We start from the raw sequence: 13075 nt of genomic DNA, 5'->3' as shown, positions 1-13075 counted from the left end.
AAGGTATCGAGGTTGGGATATCAAAATCGTAAATAACAGTCATACATCATAAGGCATGATTCATCATGTAAAGAAGGGCTAAGAATGGCAGATTAAGACCAGCATGGAGAAATCATGATTGTTTTCTCCTCTCAACCCTGTATCTGTGGTTTTGGCTCTTCAGATATCACCGACGAACGCCGTTGGGACTGGCGAAAGGGATCGGTCAAGTCAAGTGAAGAGTGATGAAGGATGCGGGCTTCACTACTCCACGAGTAAGTGTGCGAGCGGTCAGAGGTTCCAGTGGGCGGGTTTGATGGAGGAGAGTGCTCGAACATGGCAATAGAAATATCGTCCGAGTCCATCCACGATCGATGCCGGAATGGATGAGACGGAACAGCATGGGTGATATCGGAGGTGACACGAGTGGCATCGACAAAGTCTGGTATTTCTCGGGGTATTGAGAGTGCCTCTGTCTTCCAAACGTGGTTCTGAACGAGGTGAACAAGTTTGCCTAGGATAGCAAACTCGAGCTTCAGCTTGATACTGTAGATGGCGCCTTTGAGCATAGTCTCGAAGATGTAATAGTTCATGTACTCGGCGACAAGCAGACCAAGATCCATGACAATGATAACTAAATTGACAATGATGAGTTGATACTGAATCTTACGCTTGGCTGGGTCTGGGTCGAGACGAATCATGCGAACTGTCTCCCAAATGTATAACGCAGAGAGAATAACCTCCTGTACACAGAAACCCGTCATTTGGATTTTCTCCATTGTGGTGTAGCCGGTCAAGAACGCCTGGTGGCTAGGGTATAGATTGCATCCATAAGTCAGAACGGTAGTTGGGATGTGTAATGCGACAGCATCGATAAAAATCATAATCCAGACGCGTCGCAGCACCCGCTGATTTGCCAGTACTAGATGTAGACGCGAGTACAGTACGATGGACTGTCCAGTGACCATGCACCACCATCCTATAGTAATCAAGGTCACGGGTAGCCAGGTTGCCGTTGTCAACTCAAAGTACTTCATCAAAAAGCCCAGTGAGTAAGGAATCAGGCCGACAGATGAAGAGATAAAAAGACTCCAGAAGTAGAGACCACGGTATTGGGCAAATGTGACAAAGACCAATACAACCAATTCGAAGGCATTATACCAGGTGATACCAGCCAGGCTTGCGATGGTGATCTGGATGCCCAATGAATGGCCTGAATAGCCGCCGGTAATGCCATCACCAGCGTCGTTTGTCATAGTGAAGGTTCGGGAGGACGATGCATGGCTTTGGGGTTGAGATTTGAGAGGACCAAGAACTCAGAGCTTGAAGAAGGTCTGGAGCAGAAGAAAAGACTGAACAAATGGAATATTGGGGAAGGGGGGTTATTTTGCGGGGGAGTGTCGATCAGTCCAGATTTGGTATAAGACTTGATTAAAAAAAAATAGAAAAAATAAAAACAAGAAAAAATAAAGAAGGGAATAGATCCCTGTCATGTATTCATTAGTTGACTAGAAACGTTGAATTCATTCCTATCAAGAGTAATAATACCAGCCCTCATTTCAGATTGTATATATGAATGTATGAAAACCAATACTATAGTTACTCTCGTCTGTAATTCCTATATATGGACTAGCTAGATATTAATCTCTATCCCTTGATAACCGGCTGATGCATACATGGCATGTCTTTGTTTCAGTATTAGTCTCCACTTTTATTAAACAGGGAAAATGCTAGAGATCCTAAAAGAATACGGGGTAATCCGGGCCAATTTCGATCTCTAGTTTCCCCGGAAATTCATGAAATTTATGAAAAATTATCATTTGATAGATTCTTCAATACGGATATAAAGATGTGACTTTCTTTACTTTTCAACTGATACTTCGGGGCTTTTTCAAGAATACCGTACTTGGATCGGTCTTTCGAGCTGATCTACCATCTCACTTGTACTATGCGTACTGCGTACTTTCTAGGGCTGTATTCTTCCACTGCCGATACCGGAATTCCCTTTGAACCCGAGTATGACAACCTTCCAATGTTTGAAAATTCAACCACAGACGAATAGTTAGCCTTGGAAATAGAGTCGGATAGCTCCCGAGTACGAGGAATGATACTTGGACTTTAAGGGGTGAGATCTTTAGTCTGCTGACTTGGAATTTCTTCTTGAGCTGCTAATCTCGTATACATCCCGATGTATTCTCGTAGGTATGGAGTAGGTACTTCAACATGGATCTAGTGCATAAACTGGGAGTGCCAGGTGTTGGTGTATTCAAATAGTGACCGGGAAACCGCTTCAAGCTCGGTAGACCACGGGTAATAACAGTACAAAGTGAACCATCCCAGAACGCCTGTCAAATTCCAAATAAAGCATGAAACATAGCTACTTGAAGTCTTCCATACCTAGGTAACTCCCCTTCCCCGCATAGGGGCCTATTGCACCTGAAACAGATCGTAGATCCTCGGCATAATGAAGCGGTAGTAGTTCCCATAAAGCCCTGAAGCCCACAGGACACACAACCCAAAAAGGGAAAAGACGGCCCAAACTCAGGCCCAAAGTCGATTTTTGCGGGTTCAAGCATGACTCTTAAGGATACTTCCAGTCAAGCCGTCAAGAGGCCTTGCGTTCAACGCAAATACCGCGGCCATGACCATAACCATGTGACTAGTAATAGATTACAACATCACTGACGTTGTAGATCTGGCAAAGAGCCAGTCATGTAGCCTTAAGAACCCATACAGGGGACAGAACAATTCAGCTGAATCAGATCCAACCCTTTATCTAGGCGCAACGCCTGCCTGGTCAACAACTCCCCCGTCATTAAGACCACACGATCTACCTCCTCACGACACTCAGGCATAGCGCTGCGCATCTCACGAGCCAACACATCACGGAAGTCGGCGAAGGCCTCGCGCTTGCCCTTGAGATCTTGATTGCCGCGCTGTACCAGCTCCACGAACTCACGTGTGTAGATATCGGGGTTGCGCGCGGAGTCAACGTAGTCGATGATCTCGGGTGGAAGTTGAACACTGGCTAGAGTCGGATTTGATGGGTCTGAGTTTGGGTCGAGAGCTTCGGTTTCTTGGTTGGGGAGTTGAGTGTCTGTTGAGAGGGTTTTGAGGGCGAGAGTGAGGGTTTTGCTGTAACAGGCAGGTTTGGCATGTTTAGTTCCCTTGTTCTTTTCCTTACTTAAACATGGATATTGCATATTAGATATTGGATTTGCTTCACTTACATCTTTCTTACAAGCTCTTGTTGTGTTTCTGGGCCTATGTAGCCGTGGACGGCGGATTGGATTTCGAAGAGATGTTGGATCACATCTTTGATGTCCTCTGTACCTGGTGTCAGCTATCCTTAGAAAATTATACGTCGGTCACTTACCATCAACTTTCTTTAGCGTTACGGGAGCCATATTTGCTTATGAGTTAAGTTCCTTGGATCGAGTGTCGCAAGATGAAGGCTTCGCGATTGTGGGGAAGGCGGTGGAATGCTTATCGTGTAGCTTATCTAGTGGTGACAAAAACAAGACTGTTAAATGTTTGTTCGAACTTCAGGACGTTTTGAAAGCTGAATAGCTAGTGTTTAGGTAACATGAGCACTTCCACTATTTCCATGTCTCTATATATGCACATTACAAGAAAATCATACATCCTCACAAAACACACCCAGACGAAACATGCTAAAATTGCTGCAGCAAACAGAGCCGAGGAAGTAAAGCTCCTCTTATATTTCACGAGTACGCAGTTTGGGGTATTTCGGGATTTCAATCTCAGTTTCCATCTCTAACCCAGAAAGACTGGGGAAGCGCCGGCTAAAGTTGGCCTCGTAATCCTCGCCAGGGCTCATAGGGGTTTGCTGCTGACCGGTACCAGGACGAGTACCGGGAAGCGAGGTGTTTTGTGTGCCAACCTGCAATTTCTTAGGCTTTGGCGGAGCAGTAGGGCGTGATACAGGGCGAGGGGCAGATTGGTAGCTGGTGGTAGAGGTGGCGGATTGTGGAAGTCCCCCAGGAGCGCTGGCGCCCTCCCGGCGATCAAGTGGTGGTGCCATTGCCGTGCCTTCCTTGAAACCGTAACCAGAATCAGGAGCTTTGGGTGGGAGCGCCGTACCCGTTGCGGAGGATTTGACCTCGTCCTGCTTTGCCTGCAAAGTAGGGGAGTTGTCGGTGTATTTTCCATAGCCAGATGCAGTCTTAGGGGCGGTGGATTTGTTCGACCCACTGAACAATGTCTGCACTCGATTTTGGATCGCACGAGACCGCTGCCCATCAGTACCGGCTCTGCCACCTCCTCCGTCGGCGGCTCGTCGTCGAAACTCAGCCGCAGCATTGGTCACGCGTTTCTCCTCCTGGGAGAGGCGACGACGTTCTAGCTCGCGACGCATTTCAGGGGAGATATCGTCACGATCGACATCTTCTAAAACATCCTCGTACGCCGACAGCATATCCGTTTGCAACCCCAAGTTATCCGGGCTGGGTAATGCCTCAGGGGATGGCGTCGAGGATTTGTCCGGGTTGCTGCTCTCAAATCGACGGAATGCCTCGCCAAATCGGCCTGCTAACATGTTCTTGCCCCCAGAAAGAGAGAGAGCAGACAAACTGCCACGCTTGGAGTGCTTGTGGCTGCCACTGAACCGTTTTTCGCGTTTGCGGTTGCTCTCCTCCACTTCCTTGACACGAAGATAGTCCATGTCTGAAATGTTGGGCCGTTCGTAGTCTTGGTCCATCTCTGTTCGGACGTTTCTCAATGGCACACCGTCCTCATATTGCACGCGAACCATATCGAGTGACGAACGATAAGATTCAGGCTCAGTATAAGCCCCAGGCTGTACTGACATCGGACGGGTCTTGGCAATGACTGATTTGGGTCGCCCAACGGGATCTTCTATCTCCAGTCCAGATGGCCGTCGCAATCCCTCCATCGATGGACGCGCAGATTGAGAATGGTTTGATAGCCGGTCAGATGAGACTCGGGGGTTTGGTTCTGGCTTCAAGCCCAACGATGTAGGTGAAGGAACGGTCTTCTGCTCCGGCTCCGGCTCCCCAACCGGGAATCGGTAAATCGGGCGAGTGGACACCTTGGGCTCCTGCGAGCGAGGTGCTGGCTCTTGTAAGCGAGGTGTTGGAGCAGGTGAAGTCATTGTTCCTGTCGAGACCATTGAAGGCCGCTGAGGTGTAGGTTGATACAGAGGAGCAGGTTGTCGGGCAGGAAGGGAAGGAGCAACTTCGTTGGACGATTGAGACCGCACGGGCGAGAGTTGACTTCGCCGATTCCGAGATGGATCCCGCCTTTCAGGCGAGGTTTGTCGGGCAAAAGCTTTATCGGCTAAGGCATTGGTGAGTCGCTTCGAGAGTTCTTCATCTTCTGAGCTTGAGTCTTTCGCGCCGGGCTCGAAATCAAATTTGTCACCCTGCTCATGCAAGATATCAAACTGATCCAGGGTTGGGAAACGACTTGATAATTCGTCAGCGGTCTTCTTACCCCGACCTCCATCTAGAGCTGCGAAGGGATCGCTGGACCGAGTTTTCGAGCTACCACGGAAGGGAGAAGGACTTGCTTTCGCCGAGTGGGTCGAGGACTGAGATTTTCCAGGCCGACCTCTTCGCATTGGCGCAATCTCTGGGATCGTAATTTGAGTTTCTTGTAAAGGAACCGAGAACACTGCCCCAACTTTTGGGGCTTCAGCGGGCGTCGCAGGTAGTTCTTGGTTTCTCCGATCCTGAGAGACTGATCTATTCGAATAAATCTAGACAATAGTTAGCATCTTGATTGTATTAGTTAGCAATGGACCTAAACGAACATCTCGAATTGGAACTTCTTTTCCTTGCATGCGGCAGATTTGAAGCACCACGTCATATATATTCGGACGCTGTCGCGGGTCTTCCTTCAGCATTGACCCTGTAAGAGTAACGAGTCAGCCCGATCACATTTGGGAATTAACAACAGGCGAAGGACCCACCGATAAACATCTTCAGCCGACTGGAAAATTGTGGATAAGCAGGATATTTGAAGCTGGCGTTGAGAATTGCCATCTGGCCAACCTCCTCAAAGGGAGTTGTATAGTAACATAATTTATATAAGAGCACACCAAGTGCCCAAATATCACTCTTCTCATCAATAGGCTGCTTTCGATACACATCGATCATCTCTGGGCTGCGGTATTGCAGAGTCGTGTGTCGCTGCACATCATCTTCAATCAGTCGACCCTCTGCTGCAGAAGTGGCTGCTGGACGAGGCGGGGCCGATGACCCAAAGTCGCAGAGTTTGTAAGTAGTAGAGCCAGCCGAGTTTGATATCAGGATGTTCTCGACCTTGAGATCACGATGGAGAAGTGGCGGTTTGAGATAGTGCATACAGGCTACACCCTCTGCGACATCGGAAAAGATCTTGATGATCTCGGGCTCTGTCAAACGGTTCTGAAGTCGGGTATTCATGAAGTCAATCAGTCCGCCACCTGCGCAGAACTCCATGATCAAGAAGACCTCATATCCACCTCCACGCAGCTGTGAGGCATGCGAATCGATGTATTTAACAATATGTCGGTGGCCCTGGAGCTTCTTCATTGTCTCTACCTCGGTGCGCATATTAGCTAGTGCCGACTTATCGGGCACGGCGACCCGCTTCAAAACTGCAGTCTCTGAGCCATTGATCGGTTGTGGTAGTCGCACGACGTAGACATGAGCGAAGCCACCTTCTGACAGGTACTTTTCGACTACAACACGGTGACTGCCCACCTGGACCTTTGTGCCTGGAAGCAAAGTCCCCGCGGGGGCTGTGGCGACGGCGACCGGGTTAAAGGCGGGGATCGTACGAGACGTAGTAGATTGACCATGATAGGCTTGGGAGGAGGATTGGAAGGTAGACATGATGCATGTAATGCCCGTGTAGGGCAAGGAGTTGGTCCGGGGAGACGACTATCAGCACGGCATGGAAAAGGAGAGGCAAATTGCCTGTGGAATAGGCCAAAAAAGACAGTTGGCAGGGTGGAGAAAATAGGGATAGTGCCTGACTACCGGTAGAGAGAACTAGACAGCAAAACCTTCAACCAAAGTGGAGGTTAAGAGTATAGAGCGATGAGAGTGAATGTTGAGGGGGAAAGAGTACGATCCAATCACCGGAAGCGGGTCTCGTCGCGGGCTTTCTGTTCTAATGGCGGGCGGCGACCCTTGATATACTTTTTCCTCTCTTAGCCTCACCAGGCTACGCTTAACATCCTACACCGTCATTCGTTTTTCCCTTACTTTCCCGCTACTAGTGCGTGACTCGAATATCCGAACTATGATCGATATTTCGTTGAGAGAGCAAAGTGATCAGTGATCAGGATCCGCATCCCATGCTCCGATCATGGGAACATACCAGTACTCGTTCACATATGAGTATAATCGCCACTTATGAAGCCAAACACTTTGGTTTTATTCATTTTTCATCGGCCAACAACTATCGTACTCGGACACGTTTTGGGATTTTCTATCGTTTCTTATTTACGATTCACGGTTTCTCGAGGTACAACACCGGACCCACACTAACTATGCTCTAACTGCTTGTTAGCACTAGCTATTCCCCAACCGTTTGACCGCATACCAATGCGGATACAGGCTCCAGTTTTTCGACTTTAGTATGAGCCTGTCCACAGTACTGTCCTGGCGCAAGAGGGGCTTCGGACATTGGATATTTGGGGTCTATAGGAGTCAGTTGCCGTGATTATAACCGAACCCCCTTCGAGTTCATTACGAAAAAGTTCCAAATAGCTTATTATACAGGGAACGAGAAGCAATGTCTTCTGAGTTCGAAGAAAGCTCATCCTTTCACATCACTGGTAACTCAGTCCTCGGCATAGTTAGGCGATGTCTCTTGATTTGTGGTGCCTGAGGCTCTAAATCCGATCTGCTGACATAAGACGGATCGCGGGGCTCAAGGCTAACCTACATAGGAGATATCAAAACAAACACCTCCACCTTGGATCAGAGAATACGAAGCAACAGCCTGGTACTTTTGATTGATCAGAGCAGATGAATCATTATTTTCACCACTTTATTCCTTATTATAGTGCCCTAAACATCGTATATAAAGTGAATTGGGAATTGGACTTGAGATGATATAGTTCGTAACGGAATTCTCCAGTAAGGTTCAAACTAAGCGGCATGCCTTGACCCTGTGCGGCGATAGGAGACTTAAAATCTATCTCATGGTCTGTAGATTCTAGATATCACATTCTTCTCATAATAAGTATACAATATTATTCTGATAAATGTGGTCTGACCACTCAGATTGAAAGCGGCTATTGGTGTGTGTGATGGCTGAGTCTGCTTTGCATGTGCCGATCTTTAGCGGATCGATTTTCTCCCAAACAACGGTTTTTCCCCTCGTAAGCAACGCCCCGATGGTTCTTGTCCTTCTACGTTCGTACCTCGACCCGTTTTTTTTCAAGGTGCTTGCTTGTTGGGAAGACTGGTCAATCGAATCTATCTCATACTAGGGTTCTGTGCCCCCTGTCACAGACCCCTATTTGACAATCCCTCCAACGCGCTGCGGCTCAGGTCCTCTGTGCAGGCCTTGTAGTCTCTATGATCGTGGCCTGGTCACCAACTCGCCTTTGCGTTGACAGCCTGTTCAACTGGAATTAACCAGGCCGGTTGTTCGAGAACTCGGAATACTGACTAGTTCCTTCGGCGGAAGGATCAGAGCTTGGACTCGAAGCTACCACGCTAATCGTCACGACGATCACTCACCTAGAATTTATTTTATCAACCCGCGCCATCATCGATCTCTACGTCCCTGTTTGTAATGGACGGACCGCCACCACCTCCTCCGCCGCATGGTGAAAAGCCCCAGACCACCGACGGTGAATACCGAAAATCATCCGATCTGCCGCAAGGCAACTACGATATCTTTATTGTCCCACCCCACTCCGCCGGTGCTGGCTTCGTCTATCTCCCCTCTCTGCAATGCAACCAAAACAGTTTCATCGCTGGCGTCGCCAGTACGCTGTTAGTGGTTGCGTTATGGTCCATTATCTCTCCGATATTCAGATCGTGGTACATTGCGACTTTCTACCCTAGCCCCATCCTTGGTGGTGGCAGTAACATAGTTCTGATCTCGAGTATTGGATTTGGTGTTGCTGGGTGCATATTCGGCGCATTCCAGTGGAAAGTGGGCCGTGGAAGTGGGTTTGATGAGGGTAAAGGATCCAACCCCAAACCCCAATCATCAGGCCATCGCCATGATGAATCAAACTTCCATAGTCACCAGCAACAACACCAACAGGACAGTGGGAATTTCAATCAGCAATCAAAAGAAGACCAACATCAGGATGCCTCCGAAAAAGGTCCAAATGATGCCGAGAGGGAGAGGGAGCGCGAGCGCGAGCGTGAGCGTGAGCGTGAGCGGGAAGAAGCAAAGCGCAAAGAGGAGCTTCGTAAAAAGATGGATGAATTCAAGCGCAAGCGAGAGGCAGAGGCAAAGGAGAAGGAGAGAGCACGCGAAAGAGAAAAAATGGAGAAGGAGCTAAAAGAACGCCGTGAGCAGCTCGAACGTGAAATGGCTGCAGCCAAGGCTGCGGCCGAAAAAAGAGGCCCACGAGCGTTTGGAGAAGGAAGCTTTCGAAGCTCGCGTTAAACAAGCGAAGGAAGTTGCCGAAGCCCGTGCCAAGGCGGCAAAGGCTGTCGCTGAGGCAAAGGCAGAAGCCGCAAGGCTGGCAGCAGAGGCAGAGGAGAGGGCTGCCAAAGACGCGGCAGAGAAGGAAGCTGCAGCAAAGGCTGCGGCCCAGAAGGAGGCCATGGCTAAGTTCGCTGCTCTCAAAGAGGCAGCAACAAAGCGGTACGCAGAGAAGAAGGCGGAAGAGGAAAGGGAGAACGCAAAGGCCAAAGCTGCAAGCGCGAAGACACCGAGTGCATCGAGTCCTCGAACACCTTCGCCCACGAAACCGCCGCCTTTCCCAACCGCGAGAACAACCGTTGAAGATGACGACCAGACATATGTCTTTCGGCCTTACGATCGACCTCGGAGGCCATATGCAGGCTCATCGGCTTACTCCGAATCATCATATGCCCCATCTCAGTCAACAGCTCGTACAACACCTCCCCCATCAAATCGGGGTACATACTCTACGAAGGATCCTGACAAAATCGTAATTCAGGGTGTGTACGCCTTCAACAATGCCTTCAACAAAACGCCGGTCGCCCAACTCGTCTCCGGCCAAGGCATGGTGACAGACGGCCTCGTGCTGCGCATCACAACAGAAGGCTTGTTCATCGACGACGAAGTCCGCGGAGTTGGACAGCGTGAGTGGGACGTCAAGGCATGGACGCTCAAGCTGGCTGAGGTGTGGTGTCCCCAAATGGGCCCTAACAGCTCCAAGCCAGGCTCCAGCAACCCCTTCTCTTTCCGCCGAGGTACGCAAGTGCCCACTAACGAAGAATCCGAGGCACTCATCGTCAATCTGCTCAAGGTCTGCAAGAACAGCTGCCGTCTAGCATCCCCAAGCAAAAGTTCTGCAGGCCTCCACATCCTCCGTGCCAGTGTACGGGACCAAGAAGGTAAGCAGTATGTTTTCGTACTGCCAGATACTGAAGCCTGGAAGGTAGCTATCGGTCTTCAGCGTATTCGCGCCGGTGCTCTCGTTCGCTCTATGGGTGTCTCCGCCATGGCTGTTCCTGAGTGCAAGAGGATCCTAGGTGAGCTTGGATATATGTGAGAATGGATATCCGAGCACTACCTCCTTGTCTGATCTTGATGAGTTTTCTACTGACCCAAACCTTCTTTTCACATTAGCGGCGGAGTTTGCTGCAATCTTCATTCGCTTCATGTTATGCCCTTCCCTTTCCCTTCCCCTTTCCCTTCCCCTAACGTTTTGATTCCCCCTGCTTCTATTTATCTTATTCCTCTTTTAAGTTACTCTTCTTAGTATAGTCAAGGCCATATGGAATAGTCTATGGGGAAGTATTGAGCACATATGATAAGATCATACTCTTTCTTGTTCAGAGTATATTGGTACCTAGAATGCTTTCAATCCAGGCAGCAACAGATATAAGAACGAACGGTTATGCCCATAAACTCTCTAGTTCATATTGGAAGCTCTCTTGATCAGCCATGGCCAGCCTCGGTGACATACGCGGAGAGATCCTAGGCAACGAAGTCACAAAACGGATGTCGCCAAAGCGAAGATCACAATTCACATATACCCTATGCCAATCTTGAATCCCGCTCGCTTAATCCATGTTCTACATGAATCTCTTTTTGAGATGTTTGTCGCGGACCCGCGATCTATGGAAAGATCGTAAAGGCGTGCTCGGCTATACTTTATGAGCAATACCGCAAAAAGGTACGAGTGGCAAACGTACTATCAACTCCGATTCTAGTTAAGCAATATTCAGTATAATAGATATTCTATCTGGGTTCAATCGCCCCTTCTCCGGATTGATGGATGAATATGTGTACATCAAGTGATCCTCATCTCGGCCCTTAGAATGCTATCCTACTAATACATTCAGACTCTCGTTAACCTGCAGATACCCCGCACTAACCTACTTATCTCCGGTTCCACATCTATAGATGTATGGGCCAAGCGAAGGTGTAAGCTACACAATCCATTGCGCCATCTTATACTCCATTGCGACAAAGCAAAGTATAACGACAGAGATACTGGGTATAAAAGCCGGTAATGTCACTTCACTCCAACATGTAGACCTTGGGCATTCAGATCTTATTCACCATGGCCCCTTCACTCACAGAGACGCTTCCCTTGCGATCATCTATCAAGGGTTCCGAAGCCAAAGTCCAATACCCAGCACCCTTGAAACCAAGCGGCGCATTAGACAAGTTCGACTACGAAGAGACAACACCAGTGATCGGCCGGGAATTTCCCACCGTAAACATAGTCGACGATCTCCTGAGCGCTCCAAATGCCGATGAGCTCCTACGAGAACTCGCCATAACAAGTAAAAGCCGCTCTCCCCTCAACTTCAAAAAGAGCCAACTCCTAACTAGCTACCATTTAGTCTCCCGCCGCGGCGTGGTCTTCTTCCGAGCCCAAAATAATCTAACAGACGACCTCCAAAAGCACCTAGTAGACAGCCTGGGAAAACTAAGCGGAAAACCTGCAGATTCAACCCTGCACATCCACCCGCTCCTAAACAATACCCACGAATTCGGCGTCCAAGACGCCCAAGTAAGCACTATAAGCTCCCTCTCGCGCAAAAAGGTCTTCGGCCACGAACAACAAGCCAACAAGCGCCGTTACGATGCCGCCCAATGGCACTCAGACATCCAATTCGAGCCCGTGCCTGCAGATTACACCTCTCTCCGCCTAACCCAGCTGCCTAAGACAGGCGGCGACACGCTCTGGGCATCGGGGTATGAACTGTACGACCGGTTCTCGAAGACGTATCAGACCTTCTTTGAAGGGCTGACGGCTGTTTATTCGGGCGACGGTTTCGTCAAGGCTGCTGAGCGCGATCCAGTCGCCAACAAGCTCTACGCAGAGGCTCGTGGTAACCCGCTGAATTTCGGGACCGAGTTGAAGACTGTTCATCCGGTTGTGCGGACAAACCCTGTTACAGGGTGGAAGAGTATCTTCGCTGTTGGGCCGTTTCCGACGCGTATCAACGAGCTTACGCCTGACGAGTCGAGCGAGCTGTTGAAGAAGTTTCTTAATACCGTTGTTGAAAGTCATGATCTTCAGGTTCGGTTCAAGTGGAGAAACGAGAATGATATCGGTAGGTTTCTACTTATCCCGCTATGCAAATTATAGCTTTACCTGGCTCTGGCTAATCTTGGTTTTTTTTTTTGCAGCTATCTGGGATAACCGGTCTGCTTTCCATACTGCCACTTTTGATTATGAGGGTCTTGGTGAACGATTTGGTCATCGGGCTGTTGGCATTGGCGAGCAGCCGTATTTGGATCCCAACAGCAAGTCCAAGGCTGAAGCTGAAGCTGAAGAGCTGCTGGCCTAAGAGTCTTAAGGATTAGCATCTATTAAAGGGTTGTATTTGAAGTATTAGATATTCAATTCCAGTTTGCAGTGTAGTGAGTCCAGTCAATGAAAATAGTACTTGGGAACACATGAAGTTCATCACATTTCGATTCTGTCTCTATCATACGACAT

At 48.9% G+C, this 13075-nt stretch overlaps 5 protein-coding genes across 5 annotated transcripts; 2 read left to right on the top strand and 3 right to left on the bottom strand.

Moving 5' to 3' along the window:
* Positions 1-131: 131 nt before the first annotated feature.
* Positions 132-1235, bottom strand: N7495_005885 (uncharacterized protein; the record flags this gene model as incomplete). Its single annotated transcript, XM_057208536.1, has 1 exon — positions 132-1235. The coding sequence occupies one exon, from the start codon at positions 1233-1235 to the stop codon at positions 132-134; it is 1104 nt and encodes a 367-aa protein (XP_057062310.1).
* Positions 1236-2638: 1403 nt separating this feature from the next.
* Positions 2639-3386, bottom strand: nut2 (mediator complex subunit NUT2; the record flags this gene model as incomplete). The annotated part of the gene is made up of 4 exons (XM_057208535.1): positions 2639-2674; positions 2814-3114; positions 3210-3306; positions 3356-3386. 4 exons carry the CDS (start codon positions 3384-3386, stop codon positions 2639-2641), a joined length of 465 nt encoding a protein of 154 aa, XP_057062309.1.
* Positions 3387-3697: 311 nt separating this feature from the next.
* N7495_005883 (putative serine/threonine protein kinase) lies at positions 3698-6839 on the bottom strand (the record flags this gene model as incomplete). Its single annotated transcript, XM_057208534.1, has 3 exons — positions 3698-5719; positions 5774-5871; positions 5933-6839. 3 exons carry the CDS (start codon positions 6837-6839, stop codon positions 3698-3700), a joined length of 3027 nt encoding a protein of 1008 aa, XP_057062308.1.
* Positions 6840-8757: 1918 nt separating this feature from the next.
* N7495_005882 (uncharacterized protein) lies at positions 8758-10666 on the top strand (the record flags this gene model as incomplete). The annotated part of the gene is made up of 2 exons (XM_057208533.1): positions 8758-9490; positions 9543-10666. 2 exons carry the CDS (start codon positions 8758-8760, stop codon positions 10664-10666), a joined length of 1857 nt encoding a protein of 618 aa, XP_057062307.1.
* Positions 10667-11683: 1017 nt separating this feature from the next.
* N7495_005881 (TauD/TfdA dioxygenase family protein) lies at positions 11684-12923 on the top strand (the record flags this gene model as incomplete). The annotated part of the gene is made up of 2 exons (XM_057208532.1): positions 11684-12686; positions 12763-12923. The coding sequence occupies 2 exons, from the start codon at positions 11684-11686 to the stop codon at positions 12921-12923; spliced, it is 1164 nt and encodes a 387-aa protein (XP_057062306.1).
* Positions 12924-13075: the final 152 nt, after the last annotated feature.

This window comes from Penicillium taxi (assembly GCF_028828555.1).
Source record: "Penicillium taxi strain IBT 34144 chromosome Unknown utg000004l_segment0_segment0, whole genome shotgun sequence".
NCBI lineage: Eukaryota > Fungi > Ascomycota > Eurotiomycetes > Eurotiales > Aspergillaceae > Penicillium > Penicillium taxi.
The sequence above is the reverse complement of the archived record's forward strand: the minus strand, read 5'-3'. Positions and strand labels throughout refer to the sequence as shown.